We start from the raw sequence: 22,151 nt of genomic DNA on the forward strand, positions 1-22,151 counted from the left end.
TTTAGCTTCCAAAAATGATGCTATCACCAAATCTTCCTGAAAAGATATCCTATGTTCTTTTCTTTGTTTATATTACTGTAGTTCCTAGGAATCCTAGTGATGGACCAGGACCCCACTGTATTCTATGTTTGTACAGCACTAGCAAAGAGATGGTCCTCTTTTTAAAGGGTTAGCTCTACCTACCCTGAGTGGGAATTTTAAAGGCCTATGGTAAGGCTGGAAACCCACAGGTCCTCCTTGCTGAAGTATGGCTTGATGGGCTGCATGAAGACCTTCTCCCACAACTGGAATGGCATTGTTATTGCGAGCATGCTGGTTATTAGGTTGCTGGTTTGCATTGTTCTCATTCTCTTCCTGGTCTCCAAGTAAGTAAGAATGGAGGTCCCTGTGGCAAAAAGCATGAAATGATTGTGTAATTTCCTCTGGATTTGTTACATGAACGAAAACCTAGAGAAAGCACACCACAGAGCTATATTCATCAGCATTTGTTTAATGAACAAGGTAAAAGGACTGATCACTGAAATATCATGAAGCAACACATAAAAAGCAGCATTTGGCAGGTTTCATTCTTTTTTCTGTAAGTGTTCTACCTGTTGTTTTTTAGATATGTTAGAACATACAAATCTTGGAAGAAAAACAATTTGGGTACAGGTTAAAAGAACCGTTGCAGCACAGCTACAATCTGAACCAACTGAGTCATTCATCTGACTATTTAAAAACAATATTGGTTACAAAAATGTCATGAACAGAAGAGGAAAACTTTGTCAAAATCTCTGCTGGTGTAAACAGGCACAGCTCCACTGATGTAAGAATTCTCACTTTTACTGGTATTATGTTGGCTGGAGATTGTTCCTTACATGGCTGGATTAAACAGGACAACAACATATCAACTCACATTGTGAAAAGTATCTTCAGCGTAATAACTGGGGAAGAGGCAACATTGTTTTTGTAAAGGGAAATCACGCCTTACCAATCTACTAAAATCCTTTGAGGGGGGTGAAACTGGGCCTCAGTGGGTCACAATTTGAGGATGCCAAATTCAGGACAAACTGCTGAGAAATAGGGCAAACAACCCAAAACTGGTGGTTATTCTTCCATAAGATATACCAAACCAGCAACAAAAGTAAACTTCTGTTTCACCAAACTGGCTAACAAGAAGCCATAAAAGCAGTTTCCTTAGGCATTCCAGTTCTTATTTCACCACCAAAAACACTGAACTTAGAGATGCATGGTTCTCCACAACCCGTCTCATTAAATAAAAGGTTCTTCTTTCATACACCCAAGTCAATATATAACTCAGATCTTACCCAAAAATCACGCTGATACCAATCCTTTAGTATCTAAAATCTAAAAGTTTATTTATAAGAAAGAAAGAAAGAAAGAAAGAAAGAAAGAAAGAAAGAAAGAAAGAAAGAAAGAAAGAAAGAAAGAAAGAAAGAAAGAAAGAAAGAAAGAAAGAAAGAAAGAAAGAAAGAAAGAAAGAAAGAAAGAAAGAAAGAAAGAAAGAAAGAAAGAAAGAAAGAAAGAAAGAAAGAAAGAAAGAAAGAAAGAAAGAAAGAAAGAAAGAAAGAAAGAAAGAAAGAAAGGCGAGAGTTAAAATTGGTTAAAGGAATCAAATACATACAATAAATGCAACGTTCTTGGTTCAGGCTTGCAGCAGTGATGGAATAAACTGCTGGCTTAAGTTAAGTCTCTGGCTGCTTCCAAGTCATTGGAAGGTCCTCAGTCCATTGCTTAAAATACTTCCATTAGTATAAGTTTATATAGTCCAGAGGCCTGAGCAAGAAAGAGGCTGGAGCAGGATTGAGGCAAAATGGAGGCATTTTCAGGGCCTTTTATATCTTCTGCCATGTGGAGGGAATCCCACTGTTCTTACTGTGGAAAATTACAGTAACAAGATGGTGGTTGGAGTCACATGGACAAATCACATGTCCATGCATTTCGCCTAGTCATTGCAGGAAGCCATTACCTATACTCCACACAGTACATTTGCAGGACAGTCCATTCAGTGTAGATGGGTGTCTCCCATTGTCCACTGTCAGTTAAGTGTTTCTTGATGAGCCACTTAATTTGAATAGTCCCTCCAAGATATCCTGGCTAATTACCTTGTGGGCATTACTGCAGGAGCAAACATTTGCAATCCAGGTATAGAGCCAATATTCATAACGTCAAATACAAAACTGATCTATGCATGCAGATAGCATAATCATATTAAGCAAATCATAACCTTTCCATAGACATCTGACATGCCACATTTTGTACAAGATTTCTTGCAACTATGTAACAGTAGTTGCAACAATCATCTATATGGTCATATTTTAATTAGATAATGTCACAGGGGATCAACAAGCACGTGGACAAGGGGGATCCAGTGGATAAAGTGTACTTAGATTTTCAGAAAGCCTTTGACAAGGTCCCTCACCAAAGGCTCGTAAGCAGACATGGGATAAGAGGAAAGGTTCTCTCATGGTTTAGTAACTGGTTAAAAGACAGGAAACAAAGGGTAGGAATAAATGATCAGTTTTCAGAATGGAGAGAGTTGAATAGCTGTGTCCCCCAGGGGTCTGTACTGGGATCAGCCCTATTCAACTTATTCATAAAGGATCTGAGAAAAGGGGTAAACAGTGAGGCGGCAAAATTTGCAGACGATACAAAACTTCTCAAGATAGTTAAGTCCCAGGCAGACTGCAAAGAGCTGCAATAGGATCTCACAAAACAAAGCCCTGGCTGGGATGATTTAACTGGGAATTGGTCCTGCTTCGAGCAGGGGGTTGGACTAGATGACCTTCTGGGGTCCCTTCCAACCCTGATATTCTATGATTCTATGATTCTAACTGTGACTGGGCAACCAAATGGCAGATGAAATTCAATGTTGATAAATGCAAAGTAATGCACATTGGAAAACAATCCCAACTATACATATAAAATGATGGGGTCTAAATTAGCTGTTACCACTCAAGAAAGAGATCTTGGAGTCATTGTGGATTGTTCTCTGAAAACATCCACTCAATGTGCAGAGGCAGTCAAAAAAGAAAACAGAACGTTGGGAATCGTTAAAAAAGGGATATATAATAAGACAGAAAATATCATATTGCCCCTATATAAATCCATGGTACACCCACATCTTAAATACTGTATGCAGATGTGGTCACCCCATCTCAAAAAAGATACATTGGAATTGGAAAAGGTTCAGGAAAGGGCAACAAAAATTATTAGGGGTATGGAACAGCTTCTGTATGAGGAGACATTAATAAAATTGGGACTCTTCAGCTTGAAAAAGAGACGACTAAGAGGGGATATGATAGAGGTCTATAAAATCCTGACTGGTGTGGAGAAAGTAAATAAGGAAGTATTATTTACTCCTTCTCATAACACAAGAACTAGGGGTCACCAAATGAAATTAATAGGCAGCAGGTTTAAAACAATCAAAAGGAAGTATTTTTTCAAACAATGCACAGTCAGTCCATGGAACTCTTTGCCAGAGGATGTTGTGAAGGCCAAGACTATAACAGGGTTCAAAAAAGAATTAGATAAGATCATGGAGGATAGGTCCAACAATGGCTATTAGCCAGGATAGGCAGGGATGATGTCTCTAACCTCTGTTTGCCAGGGTCACCTGGCATTGGCCACTGTCGGAAGACAGAATACTGGGCCAGATGGACCTTTGGTCTGACCCAGTATGGCCGTTCTCATGTTCTTAACCTTTGAACAGCAGTTTAGAATTTGTGAACAAAAGAAGTCACAGGTTCTAAAATGTTTTCCCTACAGGTATACATTTTCTTCTCTCCCTAATAAGTCTCAATGTTTAAAAAAAATCTACAAAACCCCTAAAAATTGTCCTCGCAGCAGTCTGAGAGCATTAGTACCCAGTACCAGTGTACTTGCGTAGAGAGGGGCACCATCTCCGATATGCAATGTTATTAACTGGCAGGACTTTATGGGGGTCTGGTAAAATCAAATACCTATTACGTATGCTCAGAAGCAATTTTTCATTCCCCACCCCCAAATCTAGCAAGAACTCCTCCTCAAAGGACTACTTACATAAAGCTCCAAACTTCAGACAATTCCTCCATCAAAACGTAGATTTAAAAATGGTAATTAAGTTTTTTTCACCCTTGCTTAATTAAAAATGGCTGAAGGAATGTTTATTCAAGCCATCTCTACTGGTAACTGCAACAGTTGAAGATGCATAATAGTTCCCATTGTTATCCCCCCAACTTGGTTCTCATCTCCACCTCCCTCCGTCACCTACTTTCCATTGGTATTCATCTTTGGGGATGAGTTATCCATGTTTTGACTGTATCTGAAGGTCAATTTTTCTATTAAGTTGGAGCTAAATATCTCATTTGTTTTTCAGGCATGAAAAGCTGAAAAGATTATTGCAAAGAGGAAGAAAGGATCTCACTCTCCATCCCAATCTCAAACCTCCCTAAGAATAATTCAGTCAAGAAAAAACCTTCAAATTTGAAATATTATTAATGAGCAGTACAGGATTTGGGGAGTGCAAGTACACTTGTTTAAGTCAAATTATAAAACAGTCAAAAACTACTAAAACAGAACAGTTCCTTACCCTACAGTAATTGTGGTTCTTTGAGATGTTGTAGTCAGTATGGATTCTTAGGTGCACATGCATCATGCGTGCAAGCCCAGAATCTTTCGAATAGCAGAGTCCAGTGAGGAGACACATGTGCCCTGAGCCTCCTTGAGCTTCTGTGTGAAGGCATAAAAAGGGGGAGTGGCAGCAATCCCAACTCAGTTCCCTTGCAATTCAAAGCCCATGAGTGACTGCTGAGGACTTGGAAAAGTGGGGATGAAGAATAGGTCATGGGATCCACACTGACTGTAACAATTCAAACAACCACAATCATAGTAGAGTTAGTAACCACTCCTTCGAGCGTTAGTCACTGCAGGTGACTGGCAAACAATATTGACTCAGGATGGTGGGAATGAGGAGTATCAGCTGCATCTTCAAAATGAAACAGCTTGGCTCTTGAGGCAGCCAACTGTGGCCACAAATAGAAGAAAATCCTCTATCGTCCCCACAGCTATGAACATAATATCATGGAACTCTAGGTTTGCCCAGAGTGCAGTTTCTTCTCCCCTCATGTGGAATGAGGTCTTGGGATGAACACAGGTTGGTTTAAATGGAACTTGGAAATCATCTTGGGAATTTGGTATGAGGTTTTAGTATCACCGTGTCTTTATGGAACCAAAAGTACAGCTGTTCCACCACGACTGTCTGAAGTTCGTTCACTCTCTGGGCCGAGGTCATCGCTACCAAAAATCACCATTCTGAGAGTAAGCAGGTGAATGGAGAACTCCACAAGCTTTAGAAGGATGATGTTGCGGTCCCATACTAGAGCAGGTCCTCTGACCAGTGAGTAAGCATGCATTAGGCCCTTGACATATTTGGATACCATTAGGATGAGAGAAGACTGAGTCCAAAGGTATCAGTCCATGATATGCAGAGACTTCCTCTAGATTAACTTTGACTGAGCTAAATGAACGTTCAGAATGTTTTAACTGCAGGAAGTAGCCCAGAATCTTCAGTATCAGGGCTTGCAATGGGTTTAGGCCACTCTGGGTTGGAGGAATAAGTCTCTCTTGCACAGTATTCTGCTCTACGTCAGGATTTCCTGATTTTCCACGGCACTCAACCAGTCAATATCCAGGTTATAAGGTGCTGCGACTTCAGGTCTGGATGGAATCCTTGACAGTTTGACCGTATGGGGTCTGCCGGATCAGGCCTTCCTTGTCTTGTTATGATTCAATTAAATTTCGACTCAATTGTGTATTGATCACTAGTGGAAGAAAAACACTTCTTTGGTCTGTACTAGTATCATCTCAGGGTATGTCTATGCAGCAGCTAGAGACTTGTGGCTGTCCCGTGCCACATGGTTTGAGCTGTGGGGCATTTTTTGTAACAGGCTCTTGGGAAAAGATTCCTGAAATAAGGAAGGGGGCAAGGTAGGAAACAAGGAAAGGAACTGGATGGGGTAGCCACAGACGATGATGATGAGCATTAATTCTTCATCTAATCTCTGACCACAACTGTTGGAAGGGGGAAAAAGCGATTTCTGAAAGTTGGCTGCAGTATGGACTTGACACAACAGAGCTCTGAATACTCCTGTCAAACCTGCTGACTCTGAGAGGGGGCTTGGTGTACAATGGAGGACGACAACAGGCGCTTACTGGTGTAATGGGGTTCTTTCTGGGCAAATACTCTGGCTGACAATTGTGGGAATAAGATTGTGTTTTGTCTTTGTGGGAGCTGATCCCAGAAGGGCTTGCAGTATAGCGTGGGGTAGTACATCCCTAGAGATCTCAGAATTGCCTTCAAATCTTTGACAGAAAGGAGTGCTTGATCAGTCCAACTGCTAAAGAGCTTCATGCCCTGAAGGGTAGGTCCTCTCACATAGCCTGGACTTCTTTTGGAATCCCAGACATTTATAACCAGGAGGAGCAGGGCATTTGGACTACTGTAGCTATGAATCAAGTGGTCATATCTGATTCATCCACTGTGGCTTGCAGCACTGTTCTTATTACTACTTGCCCCTTCCTTGATAGAATGGTCTCAGCTCTTCCTTACAATCTTGAAGGAGCCTCAATAGGAATGGGGTCACCCTCGCCCACATCAGAAAACTATTTTGCCAACAGGGCCAGTAGCTTCCTGTTAGGAACTGGAGGGAGGCCTGTTGAGTAAGCCTTTTGGCCAAAGTAGTTCCGTTTCCTGGGAGTGAGGGGGGTGTCCTTATCTGTGGTGGATCTAGTCTTTTGCTGGACCGCAGACACCGCAAGCGACTCTGGTGTCTGATGCTTAGAAGAAAGTTCAAAGCCTTTGGATGGAACTTGATAACACTTTTATACTCAGTTTGAAGACGGGGAAAGCAAGGCTGAGGTGTGCCACAATCCTTTTGTTGGGTCCAATATACAATGATCTGCACAATCCCAGTTGGGACTGAGGATATTGAACAGAGAACAAACCTAAGATCATGGTCGTCTCAAAGTCCAAGATTTCAGCAAGCTATCCTCAAGAGCAGGTCTGGAAGGCTCTAAAGTTATTGATAGTTGGTGTTGGGTCGAGGCAACAGCTTCATCTGGAAAAGAGGAGGATTAGGTGGTAAGGGCAATTGGAGTGTTTCCTGAGCCATTACCTCACAAGGACACTTCTCCGGTCCTGTGACAGGGATCTGGCTATTGATGCCAGATGATGAGTGAGACCTTCTTTTCCCCAGACACATATGATAGGGCTCCACTCTGGGAAGGTGGGCCCAAACAGGGCCATAAAAGTAAATTGTACAATTATTGCCAGGATGTGATTGGCCTGTCCACTGTCAGCTTGCATCAGTGCCTGATATGGGGCACTTCCAGAGCTCCCCTTAATGTACTATTCTGGTCCGGTCCCATGCTTGAAGTCAGGGAGGAGTGGCTTGGACGTGGCAAGGAGAAATACATCTCCAGGAACAGCAGTGCCATTAGATGTGGGACCAGTGCTGATTCTGCTGGTGTCAAAACAAGCAGCAACGGCAGTTCCTCGAAGGCGTATTGATATTGGGAAAGGCTCATTGTTGACATCAGCATCTCCTGAGTCTTTCACATCCCTCAACGCTAAGGAAGATTTGGAAGACCTGCCTTTGGAGGAATGCTATGGGTCCTTCTCATGGAATGAGCTTGCTGCATGCTGTGAGCTGTGCTTATGCATGGTGAGGGTATGGTGCTTGGCATCCAAAGTGGATGCCAGGTCTCTTTGCCCCAGAGTTGGTACTGATGCACACGGCACTGAAGGATCATGGTGCCAGTTCCAGTGGTCTTGGTCCCTTTTTAGATTTCTGCCTACTAGAACCAGAGGCATGGTGTCTGGTTACCAGAACACTTACCGTAGATAGCCTCCTTGTCTCCAGCTTGGAGGATGTCTCTTCTCCAAGATCATATAAGACCTTTAAAGATTGAAATTAAGTCTCTTGAAGCAAACACACATCTCTCAGTTTTCAGATGTGCGACAAGAAATGGCAGATGAAGCACTTGTTGGGTGATGTGCTCTTCCAAGGCAGAAAAAACACCTGCTGAGACCACTGATTAAGAACATATAACTGTTGCACAATGTACAAGATTTAAACCCTGTGGGTTTACAATAGGCCATACTGGCAGTCGGTGTGAAGTGCCCCGCCCTTCTGTATGGAGAGGCTGTGTAGCAGAGTCTCTTTGTACTTTTTTCTGCACACGAGCAATGAAAGAGAAGAAGTGAAATGGTATTTCTTCACAAAAGGGTTGAGATTGAAGATCAAAAAACCTATAGCCCATAGGACACTGTCCAAGTTCCATCTCTGTCACGGGTGGTAAGAGAGAACTATGGGAGGGTCACAGCCACTCCAACTTTTATGCCCTCACACAGGAGGGTTTTCAGGAGTGGATTTATTTATACTTTTTGCATGGATTTAATAGCACCAGAGATGTACATGTTAATTTTGCTCATATTTTCCAAAGAGTCTGTGGAAGAAGAAAGCAACAAAAATTTCATTCTGAAAAGATAAACATAATGGAAAGCAAAATATAGAAACAGGGACAACAGAAATTGCTATTCAGACTCAGCTACACCATTTTTTTGCCAAGCGAAAGTTGTATTAGTGCAGCAAATATAATTAATTTGCAAAGGCATATTCTGAAGTTGCAGTGCATGTTCAAGGATTTGCTGTACAATAATTTGTTCTATACCAATGTTCATGTATCTCTGCCATGCACACATTTATGTATCAAGTAATTCGTAACGCTCCAGCTACGGTATCTAGCCAAAGAATAAATTTCTTCCACATTAAAAAGGTCAAAGTGACACAAGCCACATAACTGATATTGGCTGTTTACACTTACAGCAAGTACCCAGCCGTAACAGTCCATGCTCGTACAAGACCTTTCAACCACTGTCTTGTGTGTCCTTGTTCAAGCAGAGCTGGCAGCACCACCTGAAGCAAAAGCAGCTCCAGAGAAAGTTCACTCACTGGAGCATCACTAGAAACAATGGGACAGAACAAGAAGGCAAACACATAAGGACTATTCTCTAACATTTTATGAATTTCCTACAAACATTTTAACAAACCAAGACTATTATAACCAAATATCTGAACAAACTAACAGTAAAGGCTAAGCAGGTTTCCATCACAGGCAATTCTTAGACTTTAATAGCCAAGATTTTTTTTTTGCATATGTTTCTGAGCACTGGGGAAGAATTTAGTAGTGTTTAGGAATTTAATGTGAACAGAGAGTTTTATGAAAAGTCTTTAGGAAAGCTATCTTCCGTTATCTGAAAAGGCAAGGTTTAGATTTTGACTTGTTCCTTTTATAAGTTAAGAGCAGTATCACTGATAAGCCAAATTATTGTTTTAATTGAGAAACAGAGGAAAAATTTTGCATTGATATTTACAATAAAGATCCAACCATGGACATTCTTTCATTCCTGAAGTATTCCTAAAAACAGTGTAAAAACAAAAAAAAATAGGGCTGTCAAGCGCTTAAAAAAATTAATCGTGCTTTAAAATTAATTGTGATTAATCACGCTGTTAAACAATAATAGAATACCATTTATTTAAATATTTGTGGATGTTTACTACGTTTTCAAATATATTGATTTCAAATACATCACAGAATACAAAGTGTACAATGCTCACTTTATATTTATTTTTATAACAAATATTTGCACCGTAAAAAACAAACAGTATTTTTCAATTGACCTAATATAAGTACTGTAGTGCAATCTCTTTATCATGAAAGTTGAACTTACAAATGTAGAATTATGTACAAAACCCCCCTGCATTCAAAAATAAAACAATGTAAAACTTTAGCGCCTGCAAGTCCACTCAGTCCTACTTCTTGTTCAGTCAATCGCTCAGCCAAACAAGTGTGTTTACATTTGCAGGAGATAATGCTGCCCAGAGGACGTGTCCATGCTGATGACGGGTTCTGCTTCACAATGATCCAAAGCAGAGTGGACGATGCACGTTCACTTTTATCGTCTGAGTCAGATGCCACCAGCAGAAGGTTGATTTTCTTTTTGGTGGTTCAGGTTTTATAGTTTCTGCATCTGAGTGTTACTCTTTTAAGACTTCTGAAAGGATGCTCCATGCCTCATCCCTCTCAGATTTTGGACGGTACTTCAGATTCTTAAACCTTGGGTTGAGTGATGTACCTATTTTAGAAATCTCACATTGGTACCTTCTTTGCATTTTGTCAAATGTGCTGTGAAAGTGTTCTTAAAACGAACATGTGCTGGGACATCATCCGAGACTGCTATAACATAAAATATACGGCAGAATGTGGGTAAAACAGAACAGGAGACATACAATTCTCCCCCAAGGAGTTCAGTCACAAATGTAATTAACACTTTTTTTTTTTAAACCAACATTATCAGCATGGAAGCTATCCTCTGGAATGGTGGCTGAAGCATGAAGGAACTTACGAATGTTTAGCATATCTGGAATGTAAATACCTTGCAATGCTGGATACAAAAGTGCCATGCAAAAGCCTGTTCTCACTTTCAGGTGATATTATAAATAAGAAGCAGGCTCCATTATCTCCCGTAAATGTAAACAAACTTGTTTGTCTTAGCGATTGGCTGAACAAGAAGTAGGACTGAATGGACTTGCAGGCTCTAAAGTTTTACGTAACTGCATTCAAAAACAAAACAATGTAACAAAAAAAAATCTACATTTGCAAGTTACACTTTCAGGATTAAGAGACTGCATTACAGTACTTGTATGAGCTGAATTGAAAAATACGATTTCTTTTGTTTATCATTTTTACAGTGCAAGTATTTGTAATAAAATAATATAAAATGAGCAGCATACACTTTGTATTCTGTGTTGTAATAGAAATCAATATATTTGAAAATGAAGAAAAACATCAAAAAATATTTAATACATTTTAATTGGTATTCTATTGTTTAACAGTGTGATTAATTTGTGAGTTAACTGCAATTTATCGACAGCCCTAACACACAGTCCACAGCATAATGATAACCTATGGGGTAAAATTAATAATTTGTTCAACTTCTACATGCCTGAATCACTGTGGAAAATCAATGCATAAAAAGGCAAACTTTTTATTTGTCAAAAATGTACTATTGTACTTGGCATACTCTGACATTTAACTTTGCTAGAGCCGATTAAAATTTGTGTTATGTTGTTCATTTTCAACAAACATACCAAATGCAATGTCAAAGTAATGGTGAAAATGGTACAATTATGCCATGTCTACACTAGCACTTATGTTGTCAAAACTTTTATCGCTCAGGGGTGTGAAAAAACCCTGAGAGACATAAGTTTTGCCAGCATAAGCGCTCTCCAGCCGACGCAGCTACTGCCACTCGTTGAGCTGTTTTATTATGTCAATGGGCACAACACGCTGCTACATGAGCACTCTTATAGAGGCACAGTTGTATTGGTACAGCTGTGCTGCTGTAAACTTGTAAGTGTAGACATGGCCTTAGAGAGGTACACAATGAGGATTCTGTCTAATCACAGGGAGACCAAAAACATCTTTCAGAACGACAATAAAAACTTACCTGTAGAGCATGACATTATATGGAAGAAAATTAGGCAACAGATACTTAATAATACGTATAGGAAGCCAAAGCATGAGCAGGACAATTGACCCAAAGACGATCTGCAACAAGAAAATTACAAATGCATATTGTATCTACAAAACTCACGAGGCCTTATTTTTATATGGATGGGCCAATGAAGATGTATACCATCTCCAAAGGTTTTGAATGAAAAAATTGTATGAACAAAGGTTCATGATTAAATTAAAACCTGTTCCTCTCAAATTTTGGTAGTCTATGTTCCATAAAAGGAAATAAATGTGTAAACTAGAAGAGAAAGTTGTTTAATCTCTGAATATATAAACTGTAACTGACCATCATTCATGGGGCCCAAGTTCCCACTGTGAGTCTGATGAAGGTTCTGAAATCATTACAATTCATGCCTTCAGAGAATGATAATTAGCCAAGCGCTTCATTTCTTGATTCAAAAGGCAAAAACCAATTCCATTACATTCTGCTAACCCATGCATTTGAGACCTTTAAAAAGAACTATATGTTGGATTAAGTTTGGGTCATTTTACGTGGCACATACATCCCTGATGCAGCCAAAGCAGTGTGGTTATAAGATGACAAAACGGAAATACATCCTGCTATTTTCTGGAGTCCTGAGCATGACTGACCAGCACTCCTCTCTTTAGCTTAAGTTAGCAGGAGATGGCAGGGAGAAGGTCTTACCCACAGAGCATATGCTGCGCACCACTAGAGTGATCCAACAAGGTACAGAGGATGTTGATGTGTTAACAGTATATCAACATCACAGTATCCCATACAGCAGTCTGTTTCAAAGGTATGCAGTCTTCAGAGCCTGTATTTGCAAAACCTGTGCCAAAGCAGGCCATCTGAGATTTTGCCTTAAAGGCCTTCCAGACAGACATCAGGGTGAACATCTGGAAAATGCTTGGGGAGGCCAGGAAAGACTGTACATGTTTCCCCAGGAATTCAACAGCCTGCAGCTACATCTTGTAGTAGATACCACTGCCCAGGCTGTCATGGTCCACCCCAAGACAGACCAGAAACATGAATGAGACCTATCTCTACTGATCTGGTTGAACTGGGACCCAGAATGTTTGTTGCAATAAATGGCTTAGACCAGCACCGTGACCTCAAGGGATCTCCTCCACCATCCACAGTAATAAAGTAACTGTTGGCTAGTGATACAAGCAGTCATTGTGGTTTTTGCAGAAGGGGAAGATTTTGACTGTCTGTGCTAGACCCAAAAATTTTAAAACTTTTACAACTAACACCTCTGAAGAAGTAAACTTCAGTTTTATTTTAGTAACTAAAGAATGAACACACATCAAAAAAGAAAGTTAAACATGCTAATATTCAAAACATCAAAGAGGCTAGCACTGTATTTGCAGCAACAAGAAAGAAATGAATATAAATTATTCAAGTACAAGTCTGAAAAAAGTCCTTACCACTGATAAAATAAACCTCCTGAGATGTCTATAGATTGGCAAGTGAATCATTTCCTGAACTGGATTAAAATCCGGATCATTCAAATTCCTCAGAAACCACAGTACACCAGGTCTCAGTACCTGAAACAGGTATTTAGATTTGTGTTTTAAAAGACAAAAATGCAAGCAACGTAAGAATTATTAGCATGTTGTCTAATTAACAGAGTTAGATTTCTGTTGGAAAAAAGGTGTTAGAAGGAACTAGGCTGTGAGATATAAATATGAAGAACTTTTCAATACAAGAATCAACAATGAGAGGTACAGAGCATTACTTCTAGGCCACAGCGGAAACATTTTAACTAAAAATCTTTACTTTCAAATACATTTCAGTTTACAGATACTAAGAAGTATTTAAACAAAAGCAGCATCCATATTAAAAAATCCCTTGCATGCAATCGGCTAGCATCCTAAGGGTGTTCCCACATTCACTTGTAGCCAGCATGATTGTTCAATTTTTAAGGCAGAAAAATTTTGAAGTCTAATATGTATTAAAAGCATCATAACAGAAACACACAGATGGGGAAGAGCTAATGAACTCTTCAGTGCATAAAGTTGTTAAAATATATTTTATAATCCCCTCACCTGAATAAGAACTTACCTCTCTCAGTAAGAGAATGAAAGATGCAAAGTAAAAGACGTAAACCATTCCCACTAACCAGTGTAGGAACATTGTGGTACCAGGGGCAGACTGAAAGCTCAACTCTCTGTCTTTCAAAGTAGCATCAAACATTTCCTATACAAAAAAGTACATAGGATCAACAAAGTTTATCAAATACTCTTTCTTGGTTACCCATTTAATTTACCCCAATTTGTATCTAGCAAATAGGGTTAAATTGGATTATATACTGCATTTAAATAATCTCAACCTGTTGCAAAACTATAAATATTTAGAGGAGCACTCAACAAAAATGTCTATTTAAGTCATAAGTTCCTTCTGCCACTGAAAACTACACAGTTCTTACAACATACTTATAGCACTGACGCGGGAGATGGCAAATAGTGACAAATTTCTCTGCTCCACATTCCATTTTAAGAATGGGAAGGAAACTAAAACAAGGAAAACACTAACATTTAATATGTAACATTACAAAGCATATTAGCATGAGCATATCAGCTCATACTAAACTGTACTGTACATTTATTCTCATTAGAAATAGGGTATCTTATTAATGCAGAGAGCAAAAATGGTTGCTTTTTCTCATATAAGCATTTAATAGTAATCTCCTATATTAGCTTTTGGGGAAGTGACATTTTAAAAGTTATGATAATTTCCCCTTCCTTTCCCCCGCTCTCCCTAGACCAAGGGTCCTCAACCTTTTTCTTTGTGAGTCTCTGTCAAGGTTCCTCCCCCACTCTGAACTCTAAGGTACAGATGTGGGGGCCTGCATGAAAAAACCTCCTAAGCTTATCTTTACCAGCTTAGGTCAAAACTTCCCCAAGGTACAAAATATTCCACCCGTTGTCCTTGGACTGGCCGCTACCACCACCAAACTAATACTGGTTACTGGGGAAGAGCTGTTTGGACGCGTCCTTCCCCCCAAAATACTTCCCAAAACCTTGCACCCCACTTCCTGGACAAGGTTTGGTAAAAAGCCTCATCAATTTGCCTAGGTGACTACAGACCCAGACCCTTGGATCTTAAGAACAATGAACAATCCTCCCAACACTTGCACCCCCCCTTTCCTGGGAAATGTTGGATAAAAAGCCTCACCAATTTGCATAGGTGACCACAGACCCAAACCCTTGGATCTGAGAACAATGAAAAAGCATTCAGTTTTCTTACAAGAAGACTTTTAATAAAAATAGGAGTAAATAGAAATAAAGAAATCCCCCCCTGTAAAATCAGGATGGTAGATATCTTACAGGGTAATTAGCTTCAAAAACATAGAGAACCCCTCTAGGCAAAACCTTAAGTTACAAAAAAGATACACAGACAGAAATAGTTATTCTATTCAGCACAATTCTTTTCTCAGCCATTTAAAGAAATCATAATCTAACACATACCTAGCTAGATTACTTACTAAAAGTTCTAAGACTCCATTCCTGGTCTATCCCCGACAAAGACCAGCATATAGACAGACACACAGACCCTTTGTTTCTCTCCCTCCTCCCAGCTTTTGAAAGTATCTTGTCTCCTCATTGGTCATTTTGGTCAGGTGCCAGCGAGGTTACCTTTAGCTTCTTAACCCTTTACAGGTGAGAGGAGCTTTCCCCTGGCCAGGAAGGATTTCAAAGGGGTTTACCCTTCCCTTTATATTTATGACAGTCTCCCTCCCCCCAACATGCTATAAAAAGTCCACCTGTGCCACAAAAACTGGTTTTCTGCATATCTAGTACATTAAAAGCCACTGGCATTCAGGGGTAGCACGCAGGGCAGTTGCCCAGGGCTTCATGGCACTAGAAGACCCATGAAGCTAAGCTGCTCAGGCTTTGGCTTCAGCCCCAGGTGATGGGGCTCAAGCTTGGCTTTCTGCCCTGGGCCCCAGCAAGTCTAATGCCGGCCCCTCTCTAGTTTATTTTGGTGGACCCCCTGAAACCTGCTCACGGGCCCCCAGGGGGTCACAGATCCCTGGCTGAGAACCACTGCCCTGGACTACAATAAAAATAGTGTCTTTCATATGGCATTCAATACACAGAAGGAAAAATTCATAGCAATGCCATAAGATGAACCATGCATGAATTTCCCCATAATAGCCAAATAAAGAAAAAACTCAGTCATGGAGTTGCCGGTAAGATATTTAGCATACCAGAGAAGTTAGTTACAAAACACTGTGAAAAGTAACTGTTCCAAAAAGTTTAATGATGGGGGTTTTTTTTACTCTGTTTTAAACATAGATTGTACACTTTAATTGCCTTAAATACAGGAACATGGACATTGTATTGCACCACGCCTTAGGACAAACTACCTTTGATCTCTGAAACAATGAAAGTATAAATAAAAAAAAAGTGAAGAGATGCATTTTCTGCAAGTCCAGTTTATATCAATTTTTTTTTCTCCAGGGCAAAAGAACTTTCCCCTCAGAAAACAACAACAGTGTAAGACTTGGCCTACATTCCAATAATTTTTGTTCTTACCAAGGAGCATATATCCAGCCACCAGCCACAGATAAGGGGGAACACACCAATTTCTACAACCACTAATAAGGAAACCTTCAGGGAAAAGGAAAAAAAAATTACTCAGTAACTAGGAATAAATCTCTAATGAAATTACAGTTGAATATCTTTTGCTTTCAGAAGACTATAATTACCTTCACAACAATATAGCAGACTCCCAATAAGCGGCGTGATCTCTGGAATTTTACAAGCGCTGCCAAACCCTACATACTCTGGTCAAGGAAATATACTAAATGAAATGTTGTAACAGGACCAGAAGAGTTATGATACAATTCATATGAGCAACTGTGCAATCTATCTTTTATAGCAGGAAATTCTGGAAGAGTCAAGCACTAATGTGAAACTGTGAATACTATTGTTGGGGTTCTAATCTTTCAAAAGTGACAATGATTTTGGGTGCCTAATTTGAAACACCTTAAAGGGACCTGCTTGTCAAAGTGCTAAGCACCCATCCTCTGAAAATCAAGCCCTCTTTCAAAGCATCTGAAGCTGGGGACTGAAAATTGAGATGCCAGAAATCACTTTAGAAAAAAATGTATGCAGGAATATTTACCAAGAGTTTAACAATGCAGCTACAACTCTAGAGGTCTAATGTAATATGCATTTTAATGGGGTCTGAGAGAAATTCTCATCTCTTCACAGCAAAGCTAGAGTGTGTGCGTGTTTGTTATTTTTTGGAAAATTTAGTCCCAGCATTTTAAAAGTATTTAGGTGTTGTGGTGCTCAGGATTGCAATGCGTAAGTGATTTAGGAGCCTAAATATAATTTTTTTAAGGGATTTAGACACTTAGGAGCTTAAATTCTATTGACTGTCAAAAATGAGATTTAGACTCCTAAATCATTTACATGTTGCAACCCTAAGCACAACGCCTAAATATCTTTAAATTCCTGGATCACAGTCTCCTTTTAGTAGGCCAGAGGATCTCAAGAGAGACATGGCATCAAATATTTTACTATGTTTGTACAGTGCCTATCACAACAAGGCCCAACCTGACTGTGGCCTTTAAGTGCAACTGAAATAAAAAGTGTTAAATAGCGAATAAATTTACTCCTTCAAACAGAAATCAATTTAATCTTTTTAAAGCATACACAGTTTTGTCTGTGACCAAGTCTCCTCAGACTTTCAAAACTTTAAGATAGTGGTAACAGTCACTTCAATATCTCCAGCGCAGCACAGTGAACTGCTGCCCAAGAGCAATCCAAGTTGCACAAAGCTCAGAATGCTACTGGCCTGGTGCAGAAACCAAGGAAGACATACTAAGGGTATGTCTATACTGCAGTCAGGAGGTGTGACTGCAGCAAAGCTACCTCAAACAATAATAGCAGTGTGGTTATGGCAGCATGGATAACAGCACAGACTAGCCCTCCAACTATGTACCCAAAGGGTCAGATGGGCTTGTACTCTGGTGGCTAGCTCACGAGACCGTATTCACACTACTATTTCTAGCATGCTAGTTCAAGCAGAGGTAGCACGTCTGAATACCCACACTGGCTAAACATACTCTGAGAAGCTGCCTGAAATAGGAGAACTGATGTAGATGAGCTTCCCATCCCACGTGGCACAAATCCTAGTTATTATTCTGTATGCCTATTTCTATCTCTGCTGCAGCTGTGTAGCCCACAAGAAGAGAAATGGATGGCTCCATACCTGTCTATTAGGCTAGATCACAAAAACTATAATTGCAAGCCTTACCAGATCACAGGGGCACTCTTACCCTCCCAATCATGACTTCATTTCCGCAAAAGTTTTTAAGCACGTTTCTCAAGTTCAACGTTGAGTGCAGTCCCTAAAACTGCTGAAAATTCTTTCTGGACTATTATGGTGTATGGGAAACAAGGGACACCCTTTAGTATTTTAGTGGCTAGTGAAGAGAGCGGAAATATTTGTACCACATTTTCCCTTTTCTTTGGCTGACCGCCAGAAAGAGATCTGCCATTCAGGAAGAAAGCAATGCATTCCGTCTATGGCCTTGTGAAATTTTATCCTGATTAGCTGACAGGCAACTGGGGAAGAAGTTGATTCCATGTTAAGGCCTCTCCAGCGTCATTCCCATAAAACAGACTACTATATGGGGAAAACTGGGCTGAGTGAAGTCTCAAAGCTGTTATTGTTCTGAATACACAGCCTGTTTTGAAATTAGGTCTGGATGGTCAAATCCCTATTAAACAGATTTTATCCAAAATTTTACCCCAAACAGTCCTTTTTTCTTTGTTTCATCATAAGAACAAAGCGAAAAGAGAAAGAAAGTGCTCCTGCTTCATTTCTAATCCTGATCTCAACATGGCTAGAGATAATGATCCACAGACAGAATTTAAGACAGAGACAGGCAACTACTTATGAAAGGATACATGACAAACAATTAGATTTATTGCTAGCAGCACATAGCCAACTATTGTTGTGATTAGGCCTTCAAAGTGAGATGCTTGAACCTGAAAAAGAAAAGAAAAGATATTTTAAACATTTTACATTCAATTTTAGTTATTCCTCAAAAAGTTCAGTCCTTTTTCAATATTAATGACAGAATCCACTTGGGCAGCTTGGATTTGGAACTACAAGATTCCTAGGCTGCTTTATACTACAACATGAATAGGACAAATAGTTAATCAATAAATTCTCTTTACTAATCATTTTGCATCCTCAACAAAAACGCAGAAAATAAGTTTGCATCCACTAGAAAAATCAAATAATGGCAAAGCTGCCAGCCTTGCAGGAGGAGCCGCCATATACCCTACTCCTTTTCCTGGCATTCACCAATAGTCATTTCTGAAGCATTACCCCACATGCAATCAAGGAACACCACAATAAAATATATTAGACTTTATAAAAATATAATATAAAAAGCCAAATTCAGTGACCTTACAAAGGGGGAGTCTTAGACAGGGATCACAATAATGAAGTTTGGGAGGAGGGTAAACAGTTAAAAGCAAAAAAAGGTCCTAGAATGAAGACGTGGACAACTTCCCACGCTGTTCTGTTGTCTTATAGAGTAAAACACAGAAATTTTAAGTTGCATAAATTTTTAAGAATTTAAAACATCAAAATTATAAAATAACCATACTTACATATTCCTCAAAACCCAGGCCAACAACAGAGAAGTGACCAATGTGGTAAGGACAAAAAGCTGGAAAACATGAAGGGGAATGGGAAAAATGATAAAAATTGCTCTATCAAATGCAATGTGAAACTTATACTGAAAAGTCTCTGTTCTGTGGCGTGGCAATTGTTTGAATTTTCACCAGTTTTACAAAGTGGACAAAAAAATAACTATCCATCCAATATTGTTTTAAAGTTTCGTTATAAAACTTAAAAAGAAAAGGAGTACTTGTGGCACCTTAGAGACTAACCAATTTATTAGAGCATAAGCTTTCGTGAGCTACAGCTCACTTCAAGTAAAACTTGACATTCTGTAGCACTCAAGATTAATAAATCACATTACAAACTTTTAAGGGGTAAGGTAGCTCAATACTCATTTCTCTGAATTTTTTTAACTTGCAATATTACAAGCAACCTATGATTTTGTTCCTTCTTCAGCTTTCATTTGATAGTGCTGAGTCAGCTTTATTTTCTAGTTTCATTCATTAGCTTGACAGAAGTCTTCTACACTGTTAAAAAAAGAAAAGGAGGACTTGTGGCACCTTAGAGACTAACCAATTTATTAGAGCATAAGCTTTCGTGAGCTACAGCTCACTTCCTCAGATGCATATCGTGGAATCTGCCTGTATGCTCTTCCCCAACGACTACAGAAGAGTGAAGTTGCTCTTTCATAGATCAGTTGGATATTACTTTCCCTTTTAGTAAACATAATTTAAGAATCTGACAATTGAAACTGAAGAATTTAAAGATTTGGGGATTGTCCAGAGAAACACAGTTCCTGCAGGTGTCTGGGAAGGGAGCAAAGAAGCAGATATATCAGGGGGAAGGTAAGACACACTCCAACAAAGGAGTCAGGAAGGGAAGCTTTTAAGAGGTTTGTCCTCTTTTCCCAGATCATTGAACCAAGGATGGTACCTCACTCACAATCCTAAAGATTCCTCCCACTCACTCCCAGAGTTTAGGAATCAAGCAGTCATGAGGGAGTCTTCTTTTCCACACTTGAACATCTGTATTGACTCATAAGTGGTTAGGTGCAGCAGGGTCAAGTATGCTCTCTTAGTCTCCCTCAGGTACCCTATTAGCGCTAGGAGAGAAAAGTCTGAAGCAGAAAAGATGGCAATGTTCCCCCTTGGCATCTCTTCTGGTGCTTTCTCCTAGCCCTCAAGGCAGAAAGGGGAAGCAAGAGCTGGAAGCTCTCATTCTCTACCTCTATCCGCTCCACAGTATCAGATGAAGAGAACTGGAGATTGCCTGCCCCTTAATCTGTTCCACATGACCACTTGGAAGATGGGGATGGGAGTCTTTAGTCCCTAGTCCCGTCTATGAGGTCAAAGAGCAGGAGCAGCATGCCTGGCAGAGACTCTTCACTTGTCCAAATCCCTTCCATCAAATCAATGGCAGTAGCTGATGGCAGTGAGGAAAGATAAGGGAAAGGTATGGACCGCTTCACTCCTCAGGATCTTTCAATGTGGCTTAGTGAGCATAAGAGGCTCCCTGTAAAGTCAGGGAGGAAAAAAATCTCCACTTCTCAGGATCTCTCCACAGCAAGAAGGAGAACACGCTGAGAAGAAGCTTCACTCTAGAAGCCTCTATAAAGTCAAAAGACTCAGATTTAGACCTGTTTAAGTTGCAAATAGCAGAAGGGGAGAGGAGAACCACCTTAAAAGTTGGGACCATGGCTCAGGTACAGGTTTTCAAAACTACTTTTAGTTTCTTTTTTTACTTTTTTTTTTTTTTTTTTTTTAAAAAACAGACCCAATTTCTGCCTGACAGTCCCCCTGGAAACAAAGTGTGAACTCCTCACAATTCCCCTGTGAATATTCTAGTGATCTGCAAAGGGTGTATACTGAGTCAGAGTTTAAGTAACTTGTTCAAGAACACCCTGCAAGATAGTGGCAGGGTCAGAAATCAAATTCAGGAGTCCTGATTCCCAGTTCCTTGTTTTAGTCACTAGAAAATGCTTCCTAACAAGTTTCCATAGAATGCCATAGCTCAAACTTGACTGAAAGCTGCAATCCCTACTTGCTAGTCAGGTGTTTGGAGCATGATGTACTTGTTCTAGTTCAAGTTAATTACAAAGCAGGATTCTCACAGATTGTATATAATTTAAGATACTCATTCCAAACAATTACAGTATCCCTTGACAACTTTAGTTTAGGACTGAAATTTATTTTAAACTGCACTAAATTTATAACTGGGTCATACAGAACTTCATTTCATAGCTCCTAATGGAATGTCACAAATTGTGCTATGTGATTATCAAGTTATTTTTAACCTGTAATTGCCATCAGGAAATTTCTGATTTTCCTAATTCTAGTATGAAACAGAAATTATTTAGATTTGCCAGTTTGTATTCACATATACAACTTAGATGCCACATCTTGTTTACAGCAGGAAGCTAAGTATTGTGTATATTATTACACAGCTTGAAAAAAATGTAGCCCATACAACAAGTGGGACATTTTCCCTGGCAAGTGTAGGGGCCTAAGCCATCTATTTCTGCACTATGTACAATGTATTTTAAATAATGTCTCCAGTCCTTTGGGTTGCTGAGACAACCTCTCAAAATGCATACCAATTATAAAAGTGCAGTGTTGCCCACATGAATTTACAGTCAGGCTCCTGGGACTACCTAAAACTTTGTGACAACAAATCGGGACAATTTCATACTGTGACAAAAAAATTAAAATTCTGTGCACAATATTTTACAATTCTGCAAAATTCTGCAAATTTTGTCAATAAATCCATGTGGCTCCAGAATAGCAGTGGGGAGCACAGGCCACTGGCTGCACTGAGTTAGGAGATCACCCTGAAGCCCCCTCCACACACGATAAAAGGACTCAGCAATGAGGCTGCACCTGACCCAGACACAGTGCAAGGGCTGGGCCTGCCCCAG

General features: G+C 39.8%; 1 protein-coding gene across 1 annotated transcript in view; it reads right to left on the reverse strand.

The window, feature by feature from the left end:
- Nucleotides 1-22,151, reverse strand: part of MARCHF6 (membrane associated ring-CH-type finger 6) — a 117,505-nt gene that overhangs the window by 31,681 nt on the left and 63,673 nt on the right. The window contains exons 11-19 of the mRNA XM_084619554.1: nt 19,225-19,283; nt 18,511-18,591; nt 16,296-16,364; nt 16,123-16,197; nt 13,646-13,780; nt 13,009-13,128; nt 11,552-11,652; nt 8,866-9,003; nt 184-385 (exon numbers count right to left, since the gene is read on the reverse strand). Of these exons, the coding sequence (XP_084475680.1) occupies nt 184-385; nt 8,866-9,003; nt 11,552-11,652; nt 13,009-13,128; nt 13,646-13,780; nt 16,123-16,197; nt 16,296-16,364; nt 18,511-18,591; nt 19,225-19,283 (980 nt within the window). The remainder of the gene's footprint in view (nt 1-183; nt 386-8,865; nt 9,004-11,551; nt 11,653-13,008; nt 13,129-13,645; nt 13,781-16,122; nt 16,198-16,295; nt 16,365-18,510; nt 18,592-19,224; nt 19,284-22,151) is intronic.

This window comes from Lepidochelys olivacea (assembly GCF_965140295.1).
Source record: "Lepidochelys olivacea isolate rLepOli2 genome assembly, chromosome: 2".
NCBI classification, from domain to species: Eukaryota; Metazoa; Chordata; order Testudines; family Cheloniidae; genus Lepidochelys; species Lepidochelys olivacea.